This window comes from Ursus maritimus, unplaced genomic scaffold, assembly GCF_017311325.1.
Source record: "Ursus maritimus isolate PB19 unplaced genomic scaffold, ASM1731132v1 scaffold_20, whole genome shotgun sequence".
Classification (NCBI taxonomy): Eukaryota; Metazoa; Chordata; class Mammalia; order Carnivora; family Ursidae; genus Ursus; species Ursus maritimus.
Window position 1 is genome coordinate 30,738,993 of NW_024424453.1, and position 25,287 is coordinate 30,764,279.

At 39.0% G+C, this 25,287-nt stretch overlaps 1 protein-coding gene across 4 annotated transcripts in view; it reads right to left on the minus strand.

Moving 5' to 3' along the window:
* The window catches only part of NEK11 (NIMA related kinase 11), a 245,475-nt gene that overhangs the window by 129,867 nt on the left and 90,321 nt on the right, over positions 1-25,287 (minus strand). For 3 of the 4 annotated variants that reach the window (XM_040636818.1, XM_040636820.1, XM_040636819.1), the window contains 6 exons: positions 9,484-9,633; positions 9,312-9,390; positions 8,852-8,887; positions 6,829-6,914; positions 4,086-4,205; positions 1,590-1,686 (listed from right to left, as the gene is read on the minus strand). In XM_040636818.1, the coding sequence (XP_040492752.1) occupies positions 1,590-1,686; positions 4,086-4,205; positions 6,829-6,914; positions 8,852-8,887; positions 9,312-9,390; positions 9,484-9,633 (568 nt within the window). The remainder of the gene's footprint in view (positions 1-1,589; positions 1,687-4,085; positions 4,206-6,828; positions 6,915-8,851; positions 8,888-9,311; positions 9,391-9,483; positions 9,634-25,287) is intronic. The other variant, XM_040636821.1, reaches the window with a different exon arrangement.

Consider the following 25,287-nt stretch of genomic DNA (forward strand, 5'->3'; position numbering starts at 1 on the left):
TCTGCCTTTCAACAAAACCAATAGGTGATTTGGGTGAATTTTGAAGTTTGAGAAGCATTGCTGTAAGCCATAAGAATTTAGAGAAGAGCCAGTCGATTGTGGACCTGTGAGGTCAAAGAGGATTTTCCTAAACAGAAAGTGACATTTGAAAGTGAGTAGGTGGGGTGCTAATGAAGGGCCAGATGGAAGTGGCTGATATAATTGCATAAAACAGGGCAAGATACCTGGGGGGATGAGCGGGTTGCTGAGCAACCCCGTCTGCAAGACTGAACCAGCTAGAAGATATCTATCGTCTGTAAGAGCCAGGCATCTCCATTCACCAGGTTCTATGAGTGGGAATGATGCCATCTTCCACGTCTCTGGGACCCACAACAGATCCCACAGCTGGCTTTACTTAACAGAGTGGGAGATGAGCACAGAGGGGGGCAAGTGGGATTGAGCACATGTCACCAATGTCTCCATATTATCTGTTAAAGGATCCAAGAAAGAGATACTCTTAAGGTCAGTGAAGGCAGGACCCCCCTATCTGGTCCAACTTTCGGTTTTCAGAAATAGACAACAACTCACAACCATTTAATAATCGAGAAAGGTGGATTACCTCTCAGATGGAGGCAGAAAACAAGTGACCCTAAGCTCTGCGTGGCTGAGAGTGAGCTTTGCTGGAGGCTCCTGCAACGCCCCAGGGTTTGGGGCTCTCTGATCACTGAGCTACAGCAGAATGAGTGTCCCCAGACCTCAGAGATCAGCCTCACAGCCTCAGGGGGGCTTGGTTCTTCCTGCTAAAGAAAAAGAGCCTCCCTCAGATGCAGAGATCTCCAACGAATGAACAACCAGAATTTGAGACATAAAGTTCTCCATAAAAATGACTCCTTCCGATGTCGCTTTTACCAGAAGAGCTAGGAAGTTAGGGTTGATGTCTGTTGTCCAAGTATGATCATGAAGAAAGATTTCCTTAAGTATCAGAGCCTACAGCAAGGCCCATGAAGATGTTTTTAGCCCTTAGAGAAAATGGCATTTGCTATTCAGGGGCCTGGGATGCTGAGGATATGATTTAGGGTCCATTTCATGTGACTCTGCAACCCTATTTATTATTGGGCATCTAAGGTAATTATTCAAAGTTCGAAAGGGGTTATTAACACAATGCACAATGATATAGATGGGAGACAGGAAATGAAAAGGGAAAGAATAAACAATAAGACAGAAGGAGAACAATGGATTAAGAGGTAATGTAAAAATAGCATGGCTGAAATTCAAAATTAGATATACACACATTTGCTCTGCAAAGTCATAATTTTACTTATCAATTTTTCATTCCATGCTGATTGAGTTTTCTTGTACACAGTAGGCACTCGATGTTTTTGGGGATGAATCTATTGATTCATCTCTAAGTACAGCTGCTCTAAATTAGTTCATCACTAACCACTGGCCTGTATGCTAAAACGAACCCCAGTGCCTCCACCCTGAAAGGGGCAAAGTTGGTCTAGATACTCCCCCCCCCGTCCCTTCTCGTACCTGACTGGCCACATGAATGTGATGAATCTGAAGCAATTAAAGGTTTGATGTAACATTTAAAACCAGAGGGCACTTACATGGAGTACATCAACAGTTAGCTGCTGCTCAGAGTTCCGAGATCTCAAGTCTTGCATTCGTTTGTTATTTTCTTCATATTTTTCTTCTGCGAGCTTTCTGCAAATTTAAAGTGAGTGTAGAGAAACAGCTGCATTTTGCTAAAGGCACGTCTATGTTATGCAGTTAAGTGTGATCCTTGTTTCAACAGGTAAACAGGGGTGTTGAGAAGCCAAGCCAACAGGGTGTTGAGAAGCCAAGCCAACAGGTCTCTCCCTCATCAGGGCAAATGCAGTGTAGCACCCACTGGATTCTCTTTCAAGCACACACAATGATGCTCTGGCTTCTTAGCCATCCTTAGAACCCCTAAAATGCATCGCTGAAATTCAAAATTAGATATACACACATTTGCCATATGGCAACTTCAAGAATAAAGTTATTTAGGTTTTATAAAACAAAACATGAGCATGTCTGTACTTCCCAATTTCTAATTTCTGGAATAACATTTCTTAGAAGCAGGGGTCTCTGAACATTCCAGAAAAAAGGCCCAGTTTCTATCAGGTGATTAAACTAGGGGTTCACACATATTAAAAACACAGAATTCTTATCATGTCAGATTCCTCATGAGGATCCGTGGGACTCTGAGGCAAAAGAATGCAGTCTGGACCCCTGCACATTCTCAAGTGTGCCCCCGACACCCAGACCGTGCCCAACACATACTAATAACTTGATTACTGCTCTCAGGATGAATAAACCCACAAACAAGGAGAAGAGAGCTAGATTTCAAAGAATTTATGGAAAGAATTTGAGAGCTACTGTGAAGGGGAATTTTTTTCCAACACATTTTGTTTCATCTAGTGTAGAAGAGGTAAATGTCATAGACCTGCTACTAAACTGGAAGAAAGATTTGAGTTCTTATGACTACCTGTGTGCTAATTTACATTTAGATTTTTTTGAAAAGTCACTGAATATCCCTGTAGTCAAATTTCATTTATAAAGTGGGTACATTACATCTCTCCTGACAATAGAGTCGTTTTCTAGCTAAAACACATGACTGTGCTCAAATTCTAGAAATAATGACCAAAAAACAATTCCAATGAAATTCATTCATAAAATTAAGACCAAACTTTATTTATAACCATTGCCTTTAAATAAGAAACATATTGAATGTCATGTGGAAGACCTATGACTTTCTTTGTGTATAAAAAAAAGTTTTAATCTGAAATACAATTTGTAATGTGCATGTGAGTTATTAAATTGCCTTTCTGATCTGTTCCTGTCAGAGATTTAATTTTCCTTTTACCCTCAAACAATGACATGAGTCATGGTATCCCAGAAATACTGCCATTCCCAAGACCTCAGAAACAGGTCTGGGACTTAGTTGATACAATGGCTCAAGCAATTTATGTAAATACAGTTTCTCAGTCAAAGCCACACTCAGTGGTGCAGTGGTTTGCAGAAAGCAGCTTGTACTGGTTCCCAAGAGCAGACTGTGTACATCTCTTCCAACTGAACATTCCACGATATCACATTGGTAGCTTGAAATTGGCCATTGCGGGAGTATTCACACCCCCCAGCCCCACAACCCCAGAGGTGGTTGTCGTTAAACATTTACCAGCATACAACTACCCATGGTGCACTCTGACAGAAATCTTTTCCCACATTGATTACAGAAAGCATGTGTTAAGGGGAAAGAAGTAGTCTCATAGATTCTTAATCGGTTCCAAATGATATGCACTGTAAGTGCAAGAATACCTCCAAATCCTTTTTCAGATACGTTACCAAGGTCACAAAATGAACAGATTTGAGTTTCAGGTCCTTTCTATCTCTCTAGTTCTTAGTTGGGGCTTCTAAGCTACCAAAAAGTTGGCAGAGAAAGAAAGAAGATAAATTAGGAGACTGGATAACTTACCAACTGAAAAAACTGTCTTTGAGAAACTGCGAGTCTAGCCCTAGACTCTTGGGAATCTCCCCTTTTCCTGTAAATACTTGAATTACTAGTGATATTGTCCACCAGCAGGCTTGCCCAGAGCATAGATTATCAAAGGGCTTCACTTGACAGAGCAGAGCTGCTTCCAGTCTGCTTTCTAAAGTCAACAATTGCCAGCCGGTACATTCCTCTCCCTATAGACCAGCTAGGTCTCCTGGCAGAGAGGGTACAGCAAACATCGGGGGAATGAGGACACAGAACGAAGCCACTCTTTTCACCCTCTCTCCGGGGTACGTACAGGACGTGTCAGCAGCAACGAGGCTTCATTTGGAGGCTGACTCTCCATTTTCCTCATGATAACCTCCCTGCCATTCAATCTTTCTTTGCACACCAGACCAAAAGCCTGACATTAATAGTGGCTGGCATCCGATAACAATCTATGGGGACAAGTAAGTGAAGAAACAAAGAACTATATAATGCGCATGTGCATTTTGCTTTCTTGTTTTTGCTTTTGCTCTTCTTTAGTCAACTCCTTCGGAGCCCTGGGAAGTGGCCAGAGTGCAGGGTACCCTAAGGAAAGGCAGCTTACTTCAGCTTCCGGGTCTTCTCGTCAGCTGCCTGGAGCTTCCTGAGCCGCATCCTTTCTCTCGGCGTCATTTTCTGCACTTGAGACAGCTCCCGCAGAGTCTGCAGGTGGATCTTTTTTTGCCTATAAATAATAAAGATCCCCCGCATGCAGTTCATCCCAAACACCCTCAGAAAAATTAAACAAATATTTTACAGAAGTATCATTACACTACTGAGAAGGGGAAAGCATCTCGAGACAGGCCAGACAAAAACTAATAAACTCAGGGTAGGTAACGAGCCAACCAGGACTGTGGTTAATTGGTAATATTTTTCAAATTAGACTTTTGTTTAAAAACAAATTATGTACTTTCCAAATTTCTGCTCATTTCATGGCGTAGGACCGGTTTCCATAACGTAAGACAAATTAGGATCTTGGCCATCAAGGAGTAAATGGACTGGCAGACTAATTCAGCCATGTGGATAGGATTTAATCTCTGAAATTAGGCAGGGTTTGAACCCCATCTCTACCACTCATTAGCTCTGTAGCTATGGGCAAGTTACTGAACCTCTCTGAAGCTCCGTTTTCTCATCTGTAAAGAATAGGCTTTAGTGAGTATTACATGAAGCAATGTTTGTACAGGGTCTGACACATCAAAGTAACCCAAATGGTAGCATTGTAATAGTTAAGTTTTGTTGGAAAATTCTATGCTTGTATATTCTATGTTTCATACAGCAGGTAAGCATGGCACAGTGGTTATCGCTCAGGTTAATAACATTCTCTGGGTTCGAATCCTAGCTCCCAGGTTACGTGTATATGCCCTTGGACAAGTTATTTAACCTCTCTATGATCATTAAAATAATAATAATGATGATAATAACAATAGTACCTAATTCATAGGGCTCTTGTGAGTTTAAATGAGTTAATTCACAGAAAGTGCTTATAACAGAGCCAAGCACCCCACAAAATGTTAGTTAAAATTGTTATTTAAGAGCCTCTTTCTTCAGTTAAAGAAATGTGCTTACATTACTCATGTATTGAAAGGTCTGCAACCATATTCTCAATGACATTTATTTCTGTGCCTGACTCGGTTAGGGCCCAATACTGCAGAATGCATTTTGCACTCGGCTCCCTCCTTACAAAATACTAGGAGAAGTCTCCATTTCATTTCATTCCCACTGTAATCTTTATTACTTTGTAATAATTGTGCAATTGTAATGGCCATTTGTAGGCAGCTCTCATCTCTCTGGAATACAATCCACAGCCTCAGGGGACACATGATTTTCTGGAATATACATCCCTTATTTTGTAAGATCAAATAGAGCTCCTTGAAACATAGTTATAGATCGTGAAAACAAAACAAAACAAAACAGTGATGGGGCGCCTGGGTGGCTCAGTCATTAAGCGTCTACCTTCGGCTCAGGTCATGATCCCAGGGTCCTGGGATGGAGCCCTGCATTGGACTCCCTGCTCAGCAGGAAGCCTGCTTCTCCCTCTCCCACTCCCCCTGCTTGTGTTCCTTCTCTCACTGTCTCTCTCTCTCTGTCAAATGAATAAATAAAATCTTAAAAAAAAAAACAACCCAAAACAGTGACCGTTTGAAATCAATATTTCATAATGTGGAAGACCATACAAACGACTGGATTCTGGCACACTTTAATTGTAAGCACTGTCAGGTAAACGGTATCACAACTGCAGTACAAAATGCTAGCTAAAATTAGCTTAGTATTTTCCTACTCTCACGTCTCAGTTTAAAATAAAACAAAATCAGAATTCCAGGCATTCTTGAAAGAATAATTAGAAACCTGAGGAAATTAGGTTATAGGAGCATGCCTCAAACATTAGCCCCTGAGGTGCAGGGTATTTTAACTGGAGATCATGCATTAAACGAAGATTGAGTATCTTTGATGAACCAGTTTCCTCAGTTTGAATGTGAAATTGGAAAACAAACATACTGCAGTTGAGAGACCACTGGACTGAGTGTCAGAGAAGCATATTTGTGTTATTTGGCCTTGAAGATTAGGCTAACAAGGGCTACTGTTCTCACCGAGTGCCTTGCACAGCTCTGGAGAGGGACTGCCATTCTCGTAGGGCCCTTATAAAATTACATAGAGAGTTCCTCAGCAAAATTGTAGATTTGGTCTTTACATAACCCCTTGAGTCATGCAGTCCACAGCCTGCACAGCTATACATGGCTGTTCTGAAGTCACCTAGTATTCTAGGCTCTTGTATGTTATAGCACAGGAATTTTGAATGACGTAGGAGAGAGAAGATACGTCAAGAAATAATTATGTTTGTAAAAAAGGCATTCTCTAGCTCCTCTGTATATCTCAAGGAAGTAAATTTTGGCTTATTTTCGATTGTCCTAGGACTTCACAGTGTTGTCTTCTCAATAGATACTCTGCCAGTTCCTGTTAAACAAACAACATGTGAAAACCATTTATGCTTAATATGGAAGGCTCATTAGCACAACTATCACTAAATGTTTGAGATATTAATTTCTCTATATACTTACAAGGCAACTGCAGAGCTACCCTGCAGATCTGTAAGCTGTGCAGTGGTTTAAAACTTCTATAATTTCAATTTGCTACCACCTGGGGCAAAGGGGCTTTGGAACGCCAAGTTACTGATGCTCCTTAATTTCTTGGCGAGACCTAAGTGAATTCTAGGATACTCCACGCAGTCAGCTTAGCACAATAGATTTTTAAAGACAAATGCATTTAACATTATGCTCAATGGGCTTTTTAAAAACAAAGCAATTACTTACATGGCATTAATTATCTGAGCAGCCTCCTTCTGACAATTCAAATTCCTGTCTTCCAGAGTTATTTCCGAGTATGTACACATCAGGTGCTGAAAAAAAGAACAACCCTGACGCACTTTAAATGAAAGGGCAGCCGACTACCAGGGGCCTTTTCTGATATGCAGTGCTATTGACCATGCCTGGGAGTGTGAAAACAAAACCCACTGGTAACTACTTTTTCTTTGATAAAGGGTTACAACAAATTGCAGTAGTTTATGCAGCAAGGTTGTGGGGGGGGTCAGGCTCCAGCTTCATCTGGCACTCACTGCCTGTTCTCTCACTCCCTGCTACCCACCACAGGCAGGCCTCCCCTCAGCTCCAAAAACAAACAAGCTCTCCCCAGTCTCTGCGGGTCCCCACAGCCACAGCCAGGGCTAGGCTGGGACAAGTGAGTCACTCGCCTCAGGTGCAAAACTGAAGGGGCACCAAAAGACTTAGTAACCAAGATAAGTCATATTTTAATGCAATATTATAAAAAATCAAAACCGATACCAAAAAGTCATGGAGCAATCAATATGAAATGTTTAAATCTTGCCATTTGCAACAACATGGATGGATCTAGAGGGTATAATGCTAAATGAAATAAGTCAGTCAAGGAAAGACAAATACCATATGATCTCACTCATATGTGGAATTTAAGAAACAAAACAAATGGACAAATGAAAAAGAAGACAAACAAAAAAAAACAGACTCTTAAATATAGAGAACAAACTGGTAATTGCCAGGCGGGTGGGGGGATGGGTGAAATGGGAGAAGGGAATTAAGACTACACTTATCACCATGAGCGCTGAGTCAGGTATAGAATTGGTGAATCACCTCAGTGTACGCCTGAAACTAACATAACTGTGAACTGTATGTTAATTATACTGGAATTAAAAAAAGAAAATAAATAAAAGTTTAAATAAAGACAGAAAACAAAAATAAAGACAGGATCCAACACTGAACCTGTACCATTCTACCTCACTTCCATCACCCTAATCCTAGCCCTGTTGGACGATGCCTGTGAACTTTCGTTATTTTGTTACCATGGATTTTTAGCATATTTGGATGTTTTAAACATGGCAACAAAATGGTATTTATCCTGATTAATGAGTTCTTGGCATCCTCTTTAATTTTGCCCCAGGGCAAATGCCTCACTTGCCTCACCCGCCTCAGGCTAGTCCCAGCAGATCTCCTTGGATTCCTTTTAACTTTTTTTGGTCTGCTCAAAGCCCCATCCGTGTGGTTTTGATCCCAACAGTTAGCACCTGTGCTTCTTTTTCAGCGGCCTGCCTTTGGGCGAGTGGAGCTGGCTCTGCTCAAAGTACCAGGGGACTTCTGGCACCTCCCCTCCTGTCTTGCTTATTACCCCATGTCCTCAGGGGCTTCTCCAGAGTGCACATTCTTGCATAAGAACCCCCCTCCTCTATGTCTCCATCTAGAAACATAACCTGATTCAGGGCTTTGTCCCAGCTACTTCCCTGTGGTTCCAACCCTCTCTCAGGCTCTTTACATGACTGGCTGCTTCTCACCATCTCACTGGTAGAGAACCGTCTCCTACTCTTTCTTTGACCACCAAAGCCATTATTCCCTTCCTTTATTTTACAGCATCCTGTGCGCTTTCTTCCTAGTGCTCCTGATGATGTAAAATTACTCTTTCTTGGGTACTGGATCCTCTTACTAGCAGTCAAGTTGCAAAACGACAGGAGCCTTAGCTGTTCCTTTCCTTTCAGCATCTCCAGTATCAACACTGTGCTCAGCACTCAACTGATGGAGACACATCAAGTCAGCATCCTTGTTTCCTACCTAGAACCAGATGCGGACAAAAAGGTGTGCCCATCTTTGAAGGTGAATGACTGCTTTGTGGGTCCACTTGAAACTAGTCATAAAATTCAAGGAAATTTGCCTGAGGTATTTGTAAAAGCCTAAGTCAAAAAAAAAAAAGAAAGAAAGAAAGAAAGAAAAAGAAAAACAACCTCCAAGAGGGTACCGTTTGCTTTTTTCTTACCAGCAGAGGTAGATTCACTGCATCAAAATTTCTAATCTACAGGAAAACAAATGCACCTAATCAGTAAAAAGTATGATTAAGATATATAAGAGAGGAATGGAATAGTAAAGGCTCAGTGAGAACCCCAGATTTTAGTATCATTAGTGGTACTTTCTTGTCCTAGCAGGGATATATTTACAAAGTATTGAGGTAAGATTTGTAAACCAAGAGCTCTAAGGGCAGATGTTGAGTTTAGACAGAAAATTACAACCCTAACTTCTCAGGGGCTCCAGGAAACTGGAGTTCACACGCCTTCTTTTGCAAAGAGATTGACTAATAATTTCCCTCAGCTTTTAAAAAAATCTTTTTTCTCCTTTCTGACTGATTCTTAATGCATCTTATTCCCGCAGCCTATCTTCAAGTCCTCGAATATATATAAATGCTAATACATGTTTCCCAGTATCCCTTTCATTTTAAATACCTGTAGTTGTTCATCAATATAAGGGATTTTTAAAATTTCCTTCGCAGATGGTCTCAGTGAAGGACTCTTGTTCAACATGCTGTAATGTTTAAGAAGAAAATGATTTTTCAAATGAACTAAAATATAAGTACAATTTAAAATTGCTTCTATGGCAATATATCACTTTCCATACCGTTCCATGATAGCACTCAGTTCTCTTGGATATCCCTTGGGGAGAGAAGGCGTGTCACCTTCAACAATTTTTAAAACAATGGACAAGAAATTGGAGCCAGTGAATGCATGATTCATGCAGCACATCTCATATAAAATGCATGCCAGAGACCTAAAGACAAAGTCAAAGAATTTAAATAAGAAACAAATGTCCTATTTTAAATTTGATCACAATACAAAACCTCAGATGTGTCACGGCATTGCTTGTGAGACACTAACATACCCTTTGATTGTGTGTTTAAAAGCTTCAATTCCATACTTTCTTTTTCCATTTAAATATACATTTAATAAATAAAGAGGGGAAAATGAAAAAAAAACCCTACAAAGTGTAAGTGTGAATGATCATTTTTTGTCAGAGGAGAAGCAAAACAACAGGAATATGTCTGCACACAGGAGGGCAAATAAACATTTGATCAATGTAGTAAGGAACCTCTACAAAGGAAAAATAAAATACAGCTAAATATCTTTCTAAGGCAGTTTGGTGAATACTATATATGCAAAATAAAATTTTAATTTATCAGCCTAACCTTCCCTCAAATGTGTATCCAAGCATTTTGAAAAGGAAGCTGGCCTTCTTTATTAGTTTTCTGAATAGAATACATTTGCAAGGAGGGTGGAAAAGCAGCTACTTGTGGCTCACGTTAAAATGTATAATTCTCCCTTTGAGCGTATGAAACAGAATATTAAAATTCTAGAGCAGTCCAACACTGATTTGGATTAACCATGCAAATAGTAACCTCTACACCAGCAGAATAGTCTTTCAAGTAACTCAGCATCATTAAGAAAAGTAAGCGGTAAATTCTTGCCTGAATTTAGTATACTAAGAAAGAACTATACTTCTCCTAAATTAATGGATTTTTAAAAATATTATGAGGATTTTGAATTGTGTAACCAGCCAGGTCTCCCTTTTCATGTTAGTTGCTTGAAAAATCAGAAATAAAGTTACAACCAACCTTGTATAAGTTCTGTTTTATGTAACTTTTAGCACCATCCTACTTTCTTATAAAAGCAGTGCATGTATAAATAAGTTTATGCATGAATACTATCATTTTAACCATTTTGTGGGTATCATAAAAATGTGCACTGGTAAGAGAATTCTGGATATATACTCAATACAAAGAGATATTTCTGTTTCAGTAAATAACAATGACACTAAAAAATTCCAACTAATTGGTACTTTTCATATTGCAAAAAACTTCCATACATAACTCAACAGAACCTCGTAACTTCACAGTGACATACAGCCACTATATTTTTCTCATTTTATACATGAGGAAACTGGCTCAAAGGAGTTAAATGGCTTAATCAAGGTCACAAGGTATTTTTTTTTCCAAATTCTGGACTATTTTCATTACAGAATGCTAAAAAGAAGAGGCCTGTTAGGAGAAATCCCATGATAGTGATTAAAACACCAAGATCAATGTAAATATTATAAATTATGAAAATTATTTGAAGCTTAATAAATTTTGCACCTATCTGTGCGACTATTAATATGATGACTATTAATATAATGTAGCACATCTTTAGATTCCTATACCAGAAAAAAATCTCCTTCAATAAATGTGAAATAAAGACATTTTTAGACAAGGAAAAACTGAGAGAATTCATTGCCAGCAGGATAGAACTAAAAACAATCCTAAGAGGGAATTCTTCCACTTCAAGAAAAATGATCCCAGGCAGAAACAAGGAATGCAGGGAAGAACAGGAACACTATAAATAGTAATTCTATAACTATGTATAAGCCAATATTAACTCTATAAAATGATACTAACAATATATTGTGGAGTTTAAAATTATGCAGAATATAATTTTGTGACAAAAATAATGTGAAAGACATAAAAGGGTAAGTGGAGTTAAAGTATTTAAAGTCCTAGCATTATTGGGAAAGTGGTAAAAGTAATAACTTTCATTAAACTAAGTTTCGTTATACTAAGGCAAGGACGTACATTATGATTGCTATGGTTTTCACCAAAAGAATAGTAAAATAATGTATACTGACAGGTTTATAACTACTAAGTTACTGGAGGAAAAAGAATCAAATAAAAATTTAAAATATAAGCAAGAAAGGAGAGAAAAAAACAACAAATGGTATATATAGAAGACAAATCATAAGATGACAAATAAAAATACAAATATAGAGTAATTATGTTAATGTAAATGGATAATATTTCAATTAAAAGACTATCAGATGGGGTCAAAAATTATATACTACTCACAAAACAAACCTTAAATATAGGGACACAGAGCAGTTTACAGAAAGAGGTATACCGTGCAAATACATATCAAAATATTGCTGGTGTAGCTATACTAGCATTAGACAAAATAGACTTAAAGTCAAGAACCACTACTAAGATTAATGTGGTAGATGATAAAGAAATCAAGCCATGAGGAACATATAACAATTCTAAAATCCAATAACTCTGAGTGTGTGTGTGTGTGTGTGTGTGTGTGTGGTGTGTATAAAGCTAAAATTGACAGAATTAAAAGAAAAATAGACGAATTCATGGTCATAATGAAAGACTTTAACATACCTCTTTCAATAGCTGATAGAACAAGCAGACCAAAACTTCAACAAGGATAGAGAAAAGCTAAACACAATTACCAAAATTGACATACTAACATAAATGCATCCCAAAATGATGGAATTCAGATTCTTTTCAAGAGCAAATGGACCACTTTCCAAATTGACTATACTTAGGATCAAGGAAGCCTCAACAGACTTCAAGGATTGAAAACTTCAGAGCATATTTTCTGACCACAGTGAAATTAATCTAGACTTATTAATTAATAAGAGGAAAAAAAACTATAAAATCACCAACTACTTGAAAATTCAAGAATATACATCTAAATAATTCATAGGTCAAATAAATTCCAACAAAAATTAGAAAAATTTAAAACTGAGTAATAAAAGTACAAAATATCAATACTTTGAATGTAGCTAAAAACAAATGATTATAGCAAAATTGCAAAGTATTAAATGTATACATTAATAAAGAAAAAAGCTTAACATCTATGATCTAAGTCAGCTTGGGAAGATAAAGAATAGCAAATCAAACCAAATAAAGTTTAGGGAAATGAATTTTTAAAAAGTAGAAATTAATGAAATAGACACAGACACACAATAAAAATAAAAGATTGATAGATTTAATAGAATTCCAGCGAGACTGATCAAGAAAACAAGAAGAAAAAACCACACAGATAAATAATAACAGAAACGGAAAAGTATACAACACTATAGACTCCACAGCTATTAGAAAGTATTAAGATGGGGCGCCTGGGTGGCACAGCGGTTAAGCGTCTGCCTTCGGCTCAGGGCGTGATCCCAGCATTATGGGATCGAGCCCCCCATCAGGCTTCTCCGCTATGAGCCTGCTTCTTCCTCTCCCACTCCCCCTGCTTGTGTTCCCTCTCTCGCTGGCTGTCTCTATCTCTGTCAAATAAATAAATAAAATCTTTAAAAAAAAAAAAAAGAAAGTATTAAGATGACATAAATGTTTTTCCCCAGTAAATCTGAAAAATGGAATGAAATGAACAGTCTTTAAAAAATATAACTTACCAAACTGATACCAAGAAAAAAATATAAAATCTGTATAGTCCTTTATCTATTATAAATAATAATAAAAATAATAATTAACTTTAAAAACTTTTAAAATAATAATTTAAAATAATAAAAAATAATAATTAAAATATTAAATAATTAAAACAATATTTAAAATAATAATTTTAAAAAAAGTTTTTATAGCTCCCCACAAAAAAATCTCCAGGGTCAGATGGCTTTACTGGCAAATTCTTTCAAACATTTTAGGAATGAAGAACACTAATCTTATTTAATTTCTTCATTTCAACGAGTCAGCACAACTGTGATATAAAGTATAACAAGAGTAATACAAAGAAAATTATAGGCAACTTTTTTTATGAACATAGATTCAAAAGTTCCAAATACACACACATAGATGCATATTATAAATAGAATATGGTGCTATATTAAAAAGATAATATACCACAACCAAGTAGATTTTATTTAAATCAATCAGTGGCATATATTTCATGATAGATGAAAAGAGAAAAATTATACATAAAATTCAAAACCCATTTGTGTTTTTAAAGATATTTATTTATTAGTTTGTTTATTTATTTATTTATTTATTTATTTATCTATCAGAGAGAGAGAGATAGCACAAGCAGGGGGAGGACAAAGGGAGAGGGAGAAGCAGGCTCCCTGCTGAGCAAGAAGCCTGGTGCAGGGCTCAATCCCAGGACTCTGGGATCATGACCTGAGCCGAAGGCAGACCCTTAACAGACTGAGCCACCCAGGCATCTCCTCTTTGTGTTTTTAAAAGAAGAAAACTCTTAGCACACTGGGAATAGAAAGGAACTTATTTAATCATTTTTAGAGCTATAATATATATAGTAAATATTTTCCTATTGGTGACATATTGAAAGTTTACGCTTTTATTTTGAGACTGAGAATAAGATAAGTATGTCTACTATCACCACTTCTATTCAATATTGTAATGAAGGTGCTATTCAGAATAAGGGCAGAAAAAATTTTAAAAATATAAATATATTTATACAAAAAAGAATATAAGGAATATATATAAAGATTAGAAAAATATATAAACTGTCATTAAGCATTTCAACATGGTTATGTACATAAAAGGTCATTTCAATAACCCTGTCACAAACATTTAAAAAATGAAATGCAAAATGTCACACTAACATAGAATGTCAAACACATAGGAATAAATCTAATGAAAGGTGTGCAAGGCCCTACACTGCAACCACAATACATCACTAAGAGAAATTAAAGACCACCTAAAAAAAAGGGGTTGAGGGTAGAGAGGGAAAGATCCACATACATGGATTGAAAGAGTCAACATAATGAAGACAACGATTTGTCCCAGAATGATCTATAGACTCAATGCAATATCAATTGAAATCCTAGAAGACTTTCTATGGGAATTAACAAGCTAATTCTGAAAGTTACATAGAAATGCAAAGTACAAAGAGCCATGGCAGTTAAAGAAGAACAAATTTGGAGACCTTGTATTACCAAATAGCAAGATTCATTATTAAGTTGCATTACTTATGAAAATGTGATATCAGCAAAGAAATAAAAACAGAACAATGGAACAAAACACAGAGCTCAAAAACAGATCCATACATATTCAATCATTTGATTGATCCAAAGACAAACTGTACGATGGTAGAGGAAAAAAAATGATCTTTTTAACAAATTGTGCTGGGCCAGTTGAATACCCATATGGAAAATAATGTATGTGGACTCCTATCTCACACCATACACATACACAAAAATCACCCATTTTTCAACAGTGAAAAATAACATAAAGCTTTTAAAAGAAAACAGGAGAATATCTTCCTGATCTTGGGGTAGGCAAAGACTTCCTAAACAAAATGTAAAGAGCACTAACAATAAAGTTATGGACTGATAAAACGAACTCCATTAAAATTATGAACTTGTATTCATAAAAACACGCCACTAAGAGGGTGACAAGGAAGATACAAAGTGGGAGAAGACATTTGCAATTCAAATATCCATCAAAGACTGGTATCCTGAATACATAAAAAAATAATTAATTAATTAAAACACCTACCGATTAATAAGAAAAAGGAGAGAATCCAATAGAAAAATGGGCAAAAGACTTAAAGAGACACTAAATGGCCCCAAATCATGAGACGTTTGACAGTACTGGTCATCAGAGAAATGCAAATTAAAACCACAGTGCAGTACCACTATACACTCATAAGAATGATGAAATGAAAAAGATGCTATCAAGTCAGTACTTGTTACATTATGAAAAAAGTTTTCTTAACAAAAAGAGAGGGGAGGGCTATACATTAATAGTAAAATACAAATATCAGACTGAACCAAATACTTTTATTTGTGTGGACACATGTAAAATATTTGTGTGCTATAAACTGCCCCAATATACTTACTTATTTTCCCCAAAGAGGGTCTAATTTGAACCCTGAGAATGTTTAAAATAGTAGAGCTACAGAATCTACCAAGATTTGCCAATTCTAAACTCTCATTGTACCAGTGAGAAAACCAAAGCGCCCCAAAAGGAAGTCATTTGCCCAGAAAGGTGTCATGTTAGATCAGCTTGTTTGGTATTGGTATTGCTCTCATTCAATATTTCTTAAAAATGTATTCTAAAAAATTTACATTGACGACACCCTGCTATGTAACCTAATGTACATGCAATAATTTGAACACTGAAAAAAGGAATGAAACTCACAGGTCCAAGGAGTAGAAGGCTTATCAATCCCTCAGCGCCCACACACTCTCTTCTGAAGTTTTAATTCAGCTCCCGTGGGCTCAGAGTCTTCTTCAGGGCTTGGGTTAAAAGCAGAACAAAGCTAGCTGGCCAGGAGGCAGACTTCTTGAAGGAAAGGGACCCTCCAACACAAGAAGGCTTAGAGCAGGAGGGAGGAGTTAAGATGGCGGAGGAGTAGGGGTCCCTTTTTCAGCTGGTCCCCTGAGTCGAGCTGGATATGCACCAGACCATCCTGAAAACCCACGGAATCAGCCTGAGACGCAGGAAGATACATCTGGATCTCTACCAATGAACATCTCCAGCACTGAGTATTGAGGTACGAAGCGGGGAGCCCTGAATCCGCGCACAGATGTCAGAAGATAACTGGAATGGGGAGGGAGCCGCCACACTTGGGCGCTGGGAAGCGGTAGCCACCTGGACTGGGGAGCGGGCCGGACTCGTGGACCAGCACCTGCGAGAGAGCAGACTGAGACCATGAGCCTGGGAACAAGCGTGACCGAACTGAAAACCGGAGCTCCGGAGCGCTCACTGGAACCGGACTGATACTGGGAGCTTGGGAGTGCGCGCGCAACCAGACTGAAAACTGGCGCTCTGGAATGCGCATGAACCACACTGAAACAGAGAGCTCGGGAGCTTGGGAGTGCGCGCGCAACCAGACTAAAAACTGGCGCTCTGGAATGCGCATAAACCACACTGAAACAGAGAGCTCGGGAGCGTGCGCGGGAACCGGGGGCAGCTGGTGGTGTTAGAAACACAAAGGACAGAGACCTGCTGGCTCTGGAAGTGAGGGCTGGAACACCGGCTGTGGGGTGCACAACCCGGGTCGCTGCAGGGTTTTTAGCAGCACCAGCAGAAACAGACTTAAACAGGCTAAGAGAGCTCAGTGGAGAGCAGACTGCAGACTGCAATCTCTCTGTTCTGAGACAGAGGCTAGGATTCGGCCACTGCTGCTCTGACTCTCAGAAGAGCCACAGAAAACCACCAAGGAAAGCCGCCAGAGAACAAAAGCCCGGAAATACCAGCTCACAGTGTGCCCATCCCCATCCCCCCTCGCAGGGGACACGGAGACTCTACCCAAACAGAGTTGCCTGAATATCAGCGCAGCAGACCCCTCCCCCAGAAGGCAGGCTGAAAAATCAAGAAGCCCACATCCCTAAGGTCCCTATAAAACAAGTGCACACTGCCTGGGTCCTGGTCAATAATTTGGGCTCTGGGCAACCCTGCAACCTCTCCTCATCAGAATGATGAGAAGGAGAAATCCCCCCCAGCAAAGAAAAGATAATGAGTCTGTGGCCTCTGCCACAGAACTGATGGATATGGATATAACCAAATTATCAGAAATGGAGTTCAGAGTAACAATGGTCAAGATGATGTGTAGACTTGAAAAAAATATTAACAAAAATATTAACGAGAATATAGAATATCTAAGGGTGGAAATGAGAGCGAATCTGGCAGAAATTAAAAATGCTATGAATCAAATGCAGTCAAAACTAGAGGCTCTGATGGCCAGGGTGAATGAGGCAGAAGAACGAATTAGTGAATTGGAGGATGGGATGGTAGAAGAGAAAGTTAAAACAGAAACTTGGTTCAAAAAAAATCCAATCTCAAGAATGTAGGTTACGGGAGATTACTGACTCAATGAAACGTTCCAATGTCAGAATTATCGGCATCCCCGAGGGGGTGGAGAAAAAGAAAGGTCTAGAAGAAATATTTAAACAAATTGTAGCTGAGAACTTCCATAATCTAGCAAAGGAAACAAACATTTGTGTCCAAGACGCAGAGAGGACTCCTCCCAAGTTCAACCACGACAAACCTACGCCACGTCATGTCATAGTGCAATTCGCACTATTAGATCCAAGGATACAGACTGAAAGTGCCAGGGTGAAGAAATTTCTCATGTACACAGGCAAAAATATCAGAATTATGTCTGACCTGTCTACACAGACCTGGAATGAGACGAAGGGTTGGCAGGGGATTTTTAAAGCTCTATCTGAGAAAAACATGCAGCCAAGGATCCTTTCTCCAGCAAGGCTGTCATTTAGAATTGTTGGAGAGATAAGGACCTTCCATGATCGCCAGATACTGACCAAATTTGTAACCATGAAACCAGCCCTACAGGAGATATTAAGGGGGGTTCTATAAAAGTAAAAAGGCCCCAAGAGTGATACAGAACAGAAATTTACAATCTATAGAAACAAAGACTTTACAGGCAACATGACATCATTAAAATCATATCTCTGAATAATCACTCTCAATCTGAATGGCATAATGCTCACACAAAATGCCACAGGGTTGCAGACTGGATTAAAAGACATGACCCATGCATATGCTGTCTACAAGAGACTCATTTTGAACCTAAAGATACATCCAGACTGAAAGTGAAGGGATGGAAAACCATTTTTCATGCCAATGGACCTCAAAAGAAAGCTGGGGTAGCAATTCTCATATCAGACAGATTAGATTTTAAACTAAAGACGGTAGTTAGAGATACAGAAGGACACTATATTATTCTTAAAGGATGTATCCAACAAGTGGATATGACAACTATAAATATCTACGCCCCCAACAGGGGGGCAGCAAGATACACGAGCCAACTCTTAACCAGAATAAAGAGACATATAGATAAATATACGTTAATAGTAGGGGACCTCAACACTCCACTATCAGCAACAGACAGATCACCTAAGCAGAAAATCAACAAAGAAACAAGAGCTTTGAATGATATACTAGACCACACGGACCTCACAGATATATATATAGAACACTATACCCCAGAACTATAGAATACTCATTCTTTTTGAATGTACATGGAACGTTATCCAGAATAGACCATATACTGGGCCACAAAACATGTCTCAACCAATACCAAAAGACTGAAATTATTCCCTGCATATTCTCAGGCCACAATGCTTTGAAATTACAACTCAATCACAAGGAAAAATTTGGAAGAAACTCAAACACTTGGAAACTAAGAACCATCCTGCTCAAGAATAATTGGGTAAACCAGGAAATTAAAAATCAATTTAAACAGTTTATGGAGACCAACAAGAATGAAAACACAATGGTCCAAAACCTATGGGACACTGCAAAGGGGAGAATACATAGCCATCCAAGCCTCAGTCAAAAGAATAGAAAAATCTAAAATGCAGTTTTTATATTCTCACCTCAAGAAGCTGGAGCTGGAACAGAAGAACAGGTCTAACCCACGCACAAGAAAGCAGTTGATCAAGATTAGAGCAGAGATCAATGAATTAGAAACCAGGAGCACAGTAGAGCAGATCAACAGAACTAGAAGCTGGTTCTTTGAAAGAATAAATAAGATCGATAAGCCACTGGCAAGAGTTATTCAAAAGAATAGAGAAAGGACCCAACTTAATAAAATGATGAATGAAAGGGGAGCGGTCACAACCAACACCAATGAAATAGGAAGGATCATTAGAAACTTTTATCAACAGCTTTATGCCAATTAATGAAATTGAGTCAGTGATAAACAACCTTCCAAATAACAAAACTCCAGGCCCGGACGGTTTTCCTGGGGAATTCTACCAAACATTCAAAGAAGAAATAATACCTATTCTCCTAAAGCTATTTCAAAAAATAGAAACAGAAGGAAAGCTACCAAACTCATTCTATGAGGCCAATATTACCTTGATCCCCAAACCAGGCAAAGACCCCCTCAAAAAGGAGAATTACAGACCGATTTCCCTAATGAATATGGACGCCAAAATCCTCAACAAGATACTTGCTAATAGAATCCAACAGTACATTAAAAGGATTATCCATCACGATCAAGTGGGATTCATACCTGGGATGCAAGCGTGGTTCAATATTCGCAAATCAATCAGCGTGATACATCATATCAACAAGAAAAGACTCAGGAACCATATGATCCTCTCAATCGATGCCGAAAAAGCATTTGACAAAATACAGCATCCTTTCCTGATTAAAACCCTTCAGAGTGTAGGAATAGAAGGTACATTTCTCAATCTCATAAAAGCCATCTATGAAAAGCCTACTGCAAATATTATTCTCAATGGGGAAAAGCTGGAAGCCTTTCCCTTAAGATCAGGAACTCGACAAGGATGCCCACTCTCGCCACTATTATTCAACATAGTACTAGAAGTCCTTGCAACAGCAATCAGACGACAAAAAGGGATCAAAGGTATTCAAATTGGCAAAGAAGAAGTCAAAATGTCTCTCTTTGCAGATGACATGATACTCTATATGGAAAACCCAAAAGAAGCCACTCCCAAACTATTAGAAGTTATAGAGCAATTCAGTAACGTGGCGGGATACAAAATCAATGCTCAGAAATCAGTTGCATTTCTATACACAAATAACGAGACCGAAGAAAGAGAAATTAGGGAATCCATCCCATTTACAATAGCACCAAAAACCATACGTTACCTTGGAATTAACTTAACCAGAGACGTAAAGGACCTATATTCTAGAAACTATAAATCACTCTTGAAAGACATTGAGGAAGACATAAAAAGATGGAAAGATATTCCATGCTCATGGATTGGAAGAATTAACATAGTTAAAATGTCCATGCTACCCAGAGCAATCTACACTTTCAATGCTATCCCGATCAAAATACCGAGGACATTTTTCAAAGAACTGGAACAAATAGTCCTTAAATTTGTATGGAAACAGAAAAGGCCCCGAATCTCCAAGGAACTGTTGAAAAGGAAAAACAAAGCTGGGGGCATCACAATGCCGGATTTCGAGTTGTATTACAAAGCTGTGATCACAAAGACAGCATGGTACTGGCACAAAAACAGACACATAGACCAGTGGAACAGAATAGAGAGCCCAGAAATGGACCCTCGGCTCTTTGGGCAACTAATATTTGATAAAGCAGGAAAAAACATCCGGTGGGAAAAAGACAGTCTCTTCAATAAATGGTGCTGGGAAAATTGGACAGCTACATGCAAAAGAATGAAACTTGACCACTCTCTCACACCATACACAAAGATAAACTCCAAATGGATGAAAGACCTCGATGTGAGACAGGAATCCATCAAAATTCTAGAGGAGAACATAGGCAACAACCTCTACGACATCGGCCAAAGCAACCTTTTTCATGACACATCCCCAAAGGCAAGAGAAACAAAAGATAAAATGAATTTATGGGACTTCATCAAGATTAAAAGTTTCTGCACAGCCAAGGAAACAGTCAGAAAAACTAAGAGGCAGCCCACGGAATGGGAGAATATATTTGCAAATGACACTACAGATAAAGGACTGGTATCCAAGATCTACAAAGAACTTCTCAAACTCAATACACGAGAAACAAATAAACAAATCATAAAATGGGCAGAAGATATGAACAGACACTTTTCCAATGAAGACATACAAATGGCTAACAGACACATGAAAAAATGTTCAAAATCATTAGCCATCAGGGAAATTCAAATCAAAACCACACTGAGATACCACCTTACGCCAGTTAGAATGGCAAAAATAGACAAGGCAAGAAACAACAATTGTTGGAGAGGATGTGGAGAAAGGGGATCCCTCCTACATTGTTGGTGGGAATGCAAGTTGGTACAGCCACTCTGGAAAACAGTGTGGAGGTCCCTTAAAAAGTTAAAAATTGAGCTACCCTACGATCCAGCAATTGCACTACTGGGTATTTACCCCAAAGATACAGACGTAGTGAAGAGAAGGGCCATATGCACCCCAATGTTCATAGCAGCATTGTCCACAATAGCTAAATCGTGGAAGGAGCCGAGATGCCCTTCAACAGATGACTGGATTAAGAAGATGTGGTCCATATCTACAATGGAATATTACTCAGCCATCAAAACGAACGATTTCTCAACATTTGCTGCAACATGAGCGGGACTGGAGGAGATAATGCTAAGCGAAATAAGTCAAGCTGAGAAAGACAATTATATGGTTCACTCATTTATGGAACTTAAGAAGTAGGAAGATAGGTAGGAGAAGAAAGGGAAGAAGAAAAGGGGGGTAAACAGAGGGGGAATGAACCATGAGAGACTATGGACTCTGGGAAATAAACTGAGGGCTTCAGAGGGGAAAGGGGTGGGGGAATGGGATAGGCTGGTGATGGGTATTAAGGAGGGCACTAATTCTATGAGGCCAGTATTGCATGGTGCACTGGGTGTTGTATGGAAGTAATGAATCATGGAACTTTTTTTTTTTTTTTTAAATTTATTTATTCATTCGACAGAGATAGAGACAGCCAGCGAGAGAGGGAACACAAGCAGGGGGAGTGGGAGAGGAAGAAGCAGGCTCCTAGCGGAGGAGCCCGACGCGGGGCTCGATCCCAGAACGCCGGGATCACACCCTGAGCCGAAGACAGACGCTTAACCGCTGTGCCACCCAGGTGCCCCAATGGAACTTGACATCAAAAAATACGGATATAGGGGCGCCTGGGTGGCACAGTCGTTAAGCGTCTGCCTTCGGCTCAGGGCGTGATCCCAGCGTTCTGGGATCGAGCCCCACGTCAGGCTCCTTCCTAGGAGCCTGCTTCTTCCTCTCCCACTCCTCCTGCTTGTGTTCCCTCTCTCGCTGGCTGTCTCCGTCAAATAAATAAAATCTTTAAAAAACAAAAAAAACAAAACAAAAAAAAAACTACGGATATACTGTATGGTGACTAACATAATATAATAAAAAAAATTATTAAAAAAAAGAAGGCTTAGAGCAAGATGAGTGACATTTGTTAAAATCTGGCGGGGTCATAAAAAAAAAAAAACAGAACAAAGCTAGACAATCTCTCCTGGCTCTGACAGGTTGGAAGGGTTGGATGAGAGCAACAATTCCTGACACAGGACATTTTGAGCTGTCTTGGGAGCAGACTATTATATTATGTCCACCAATAATACAAATGATAGCAATAATAATGATAATAAGGAAAATACTAGCTGAAATTTTAATGGTGTTTACTATAAGCTAGGCCCTTTTCTATATTCCTTACATATATTAACTCATTTAATCATTCTAGTCTCGTAACAATCTTAATGAAGCAGACGCTATTATTACTCCCATTTTTCAGATGAGGAAACCATTAATAAGATTAGGTCAATTGTTAAAGGTTCCATATTGAGTAGTTGGGGGAGCTGGGATTGCAAAACAGGTTGTCTGGTTCTAGAGACATAAACTCCATGCCATCCTGCCTCTCAATGCTGTATCAATCAGAACATTTCTGATCATTAAGGACTCTTTTGTATTGGAAATCATGGCTAATCCTGATAGAAGACCTTCAGGCAGGGACTGACTTCCCAAGCTTACTTGGGGTCCTGACCAGAACCATAAGCCATCTTCAAGGATCCCTGGGGCCTGAGACAATCCATGCAGGACATTAGACCATGGCAAATACAGGGCACACAAACAATAAGACCCTTGGTGGCAAAACGAAAGGAAGGCTGGCAAGTTTGGGTGTTTTTCTGTTGCTTGGCATGGAATGGGTGTTAGGGGTCTATTAAGTACAATGAGTTGATCGTGAAGTCAAATCCTGCTTTTATTGAGACATATCTCTACTGAAGCCACATGTCATGGATGTATTAAGGTTATAAAAATATGTGAAATTATCTGGCTAAAGGACTATAGAACAATTAGATGTAGAGGCTAACTCAGTAATCAATTAATCTTGATAGAAGACTTCTCTTTTTTGGAAATCCTCTCAGCTACACTGAAGGCATATGGCTTTCCATTTACCTGTCTCATTTTGATCGAGTAAGACTTACTTGCACTTGAGCACATGGGAAAGACTTCGTCAGCCAGTGATTTGTAGAAAGAGACCTGCTCTGGTCCCTGTGCACCCGCCTGGAATGAGTGTAATCTGATTAGAGACATCACCTGGAACTTTGGGTAAAAGATTTTTTTATTATCCTGTTATAAGTTAAAATCTATTATATGTAGTTTTATTCTAGTAACTATACATCTGTGTACCTATGGTTTTAAATTTTCCAACTTCCAACCAAACATTTCTATATGGGAATAATTACATAACCTTGAACTCATCAATTCCATCATTTTTAAAGATTTTTCTTTTACTTGACTCCCAGATCTTAAATCTGGTGATGTGAAAGTGGGGAGTTGGTTGGGGCGAAAGAAGGGGGCAAGTTGAAAAAACAAAACAAGGCAGAAGTGCATTTCAGTTAGAAGTCTATGATTTGCATTCCTTTCAATGTATCCAAAATACAACCAACTGTGAAGAAGTAAGCAAATAAGTCCCTAAGGGAGGGAATTTAGCAGTGAAAGGGAAGGCTGGGATCAGGTGCGTGTGAAGCAAATTACACCTGAACTCCATAAACTTGCCATCTGTCCAAGCTGCCCAGAACTACCCAAAGGATTTCTGAAGCACAGTTTGATAATGAATTGAAAATGTAACTCAGACTTTTCTTGTCTCAAGGTAACTAAATTTACCTTTTTGATATCTGCCCAGACTCTGCCAAGAGAAGCCTAACCCACAGCAATGCATGACTCCAGTCGGTTGGGGCAGCTTTACTGATCTTCTAGATAATATTTTTATTTACATAATTGAGAATCATCCTAATATCCACCTAGAAAAGTGTACACATAACTTAAGCAATTGAATAAATAGTAATAGAAATGTAATAAAAGAATAGCGGGTTTTGCTTTAGTGTGTGGTAATCTAAATATAAGTCTATACTGAGGTGGAGTTGAATATCAATATAAACTTTATCCAAATATAATGAAAGACACTGGACGGCTTGAACTAATTCTTCAGGAGCAATGTTATATAGCAACCATTTTATAAGGGCCTGTCACGTCCCAGAACCTCTATTGGTTCTCCCTGAGCTTTAATATGCCTACAAATCACTCAAGGATTTTGTTAAAATTTTTATTCTGAATATTTGGGGAAAAATGGCAGCTACATCAGAAGCATAGTTTCTGGATCTTTCTTAAATTCCATGTAAAACAGAGCAGTTTGATAGCAAAACCAAAAACCATGGCCAACATTTTCAACAAAGTTAGGTAGCAAGGTGCCCCTTGAGTGACAAAAATTTCACTCTGAGCGGGTGTGGCCAATAAGATGGGGTTCTCACTTCCTCCAGAAACCTGTCCTGGGCTTAGATACCTCTCCAGGAGGGGTAGGCTCCCAGTATTTCTCCTCACCCCAACTCTGTGTTACAGAGATTAAATTCCAGGTGACTGTAACCAAGATATTAAGGGCTCCTTTTTTCTACCTAGTCCCTACTGGTAGAATGGAGGCTCTACCTCAGGAACAGTGGGCAGAGAATACTGGGGCCCTGATCACCTTTGCCCCAGCTTGCTCACAGGGTGGACATTCCATGCCAGGAGAGTCAAGCCAAGAAGAGAGATTACTGCCCCTGGCCTGCTCATGAGCAGGACCGTCACTCTAAGAAAAGTGGGCCGTGTCTCTGCCTCCAGCTCCTGAACAGTGCTCAGAGATTTTGCCCAGGGCTAAGGCAGGCTATAAAAACAGAGGGTTCAGAAGCTCTCCCCAAAGAGAC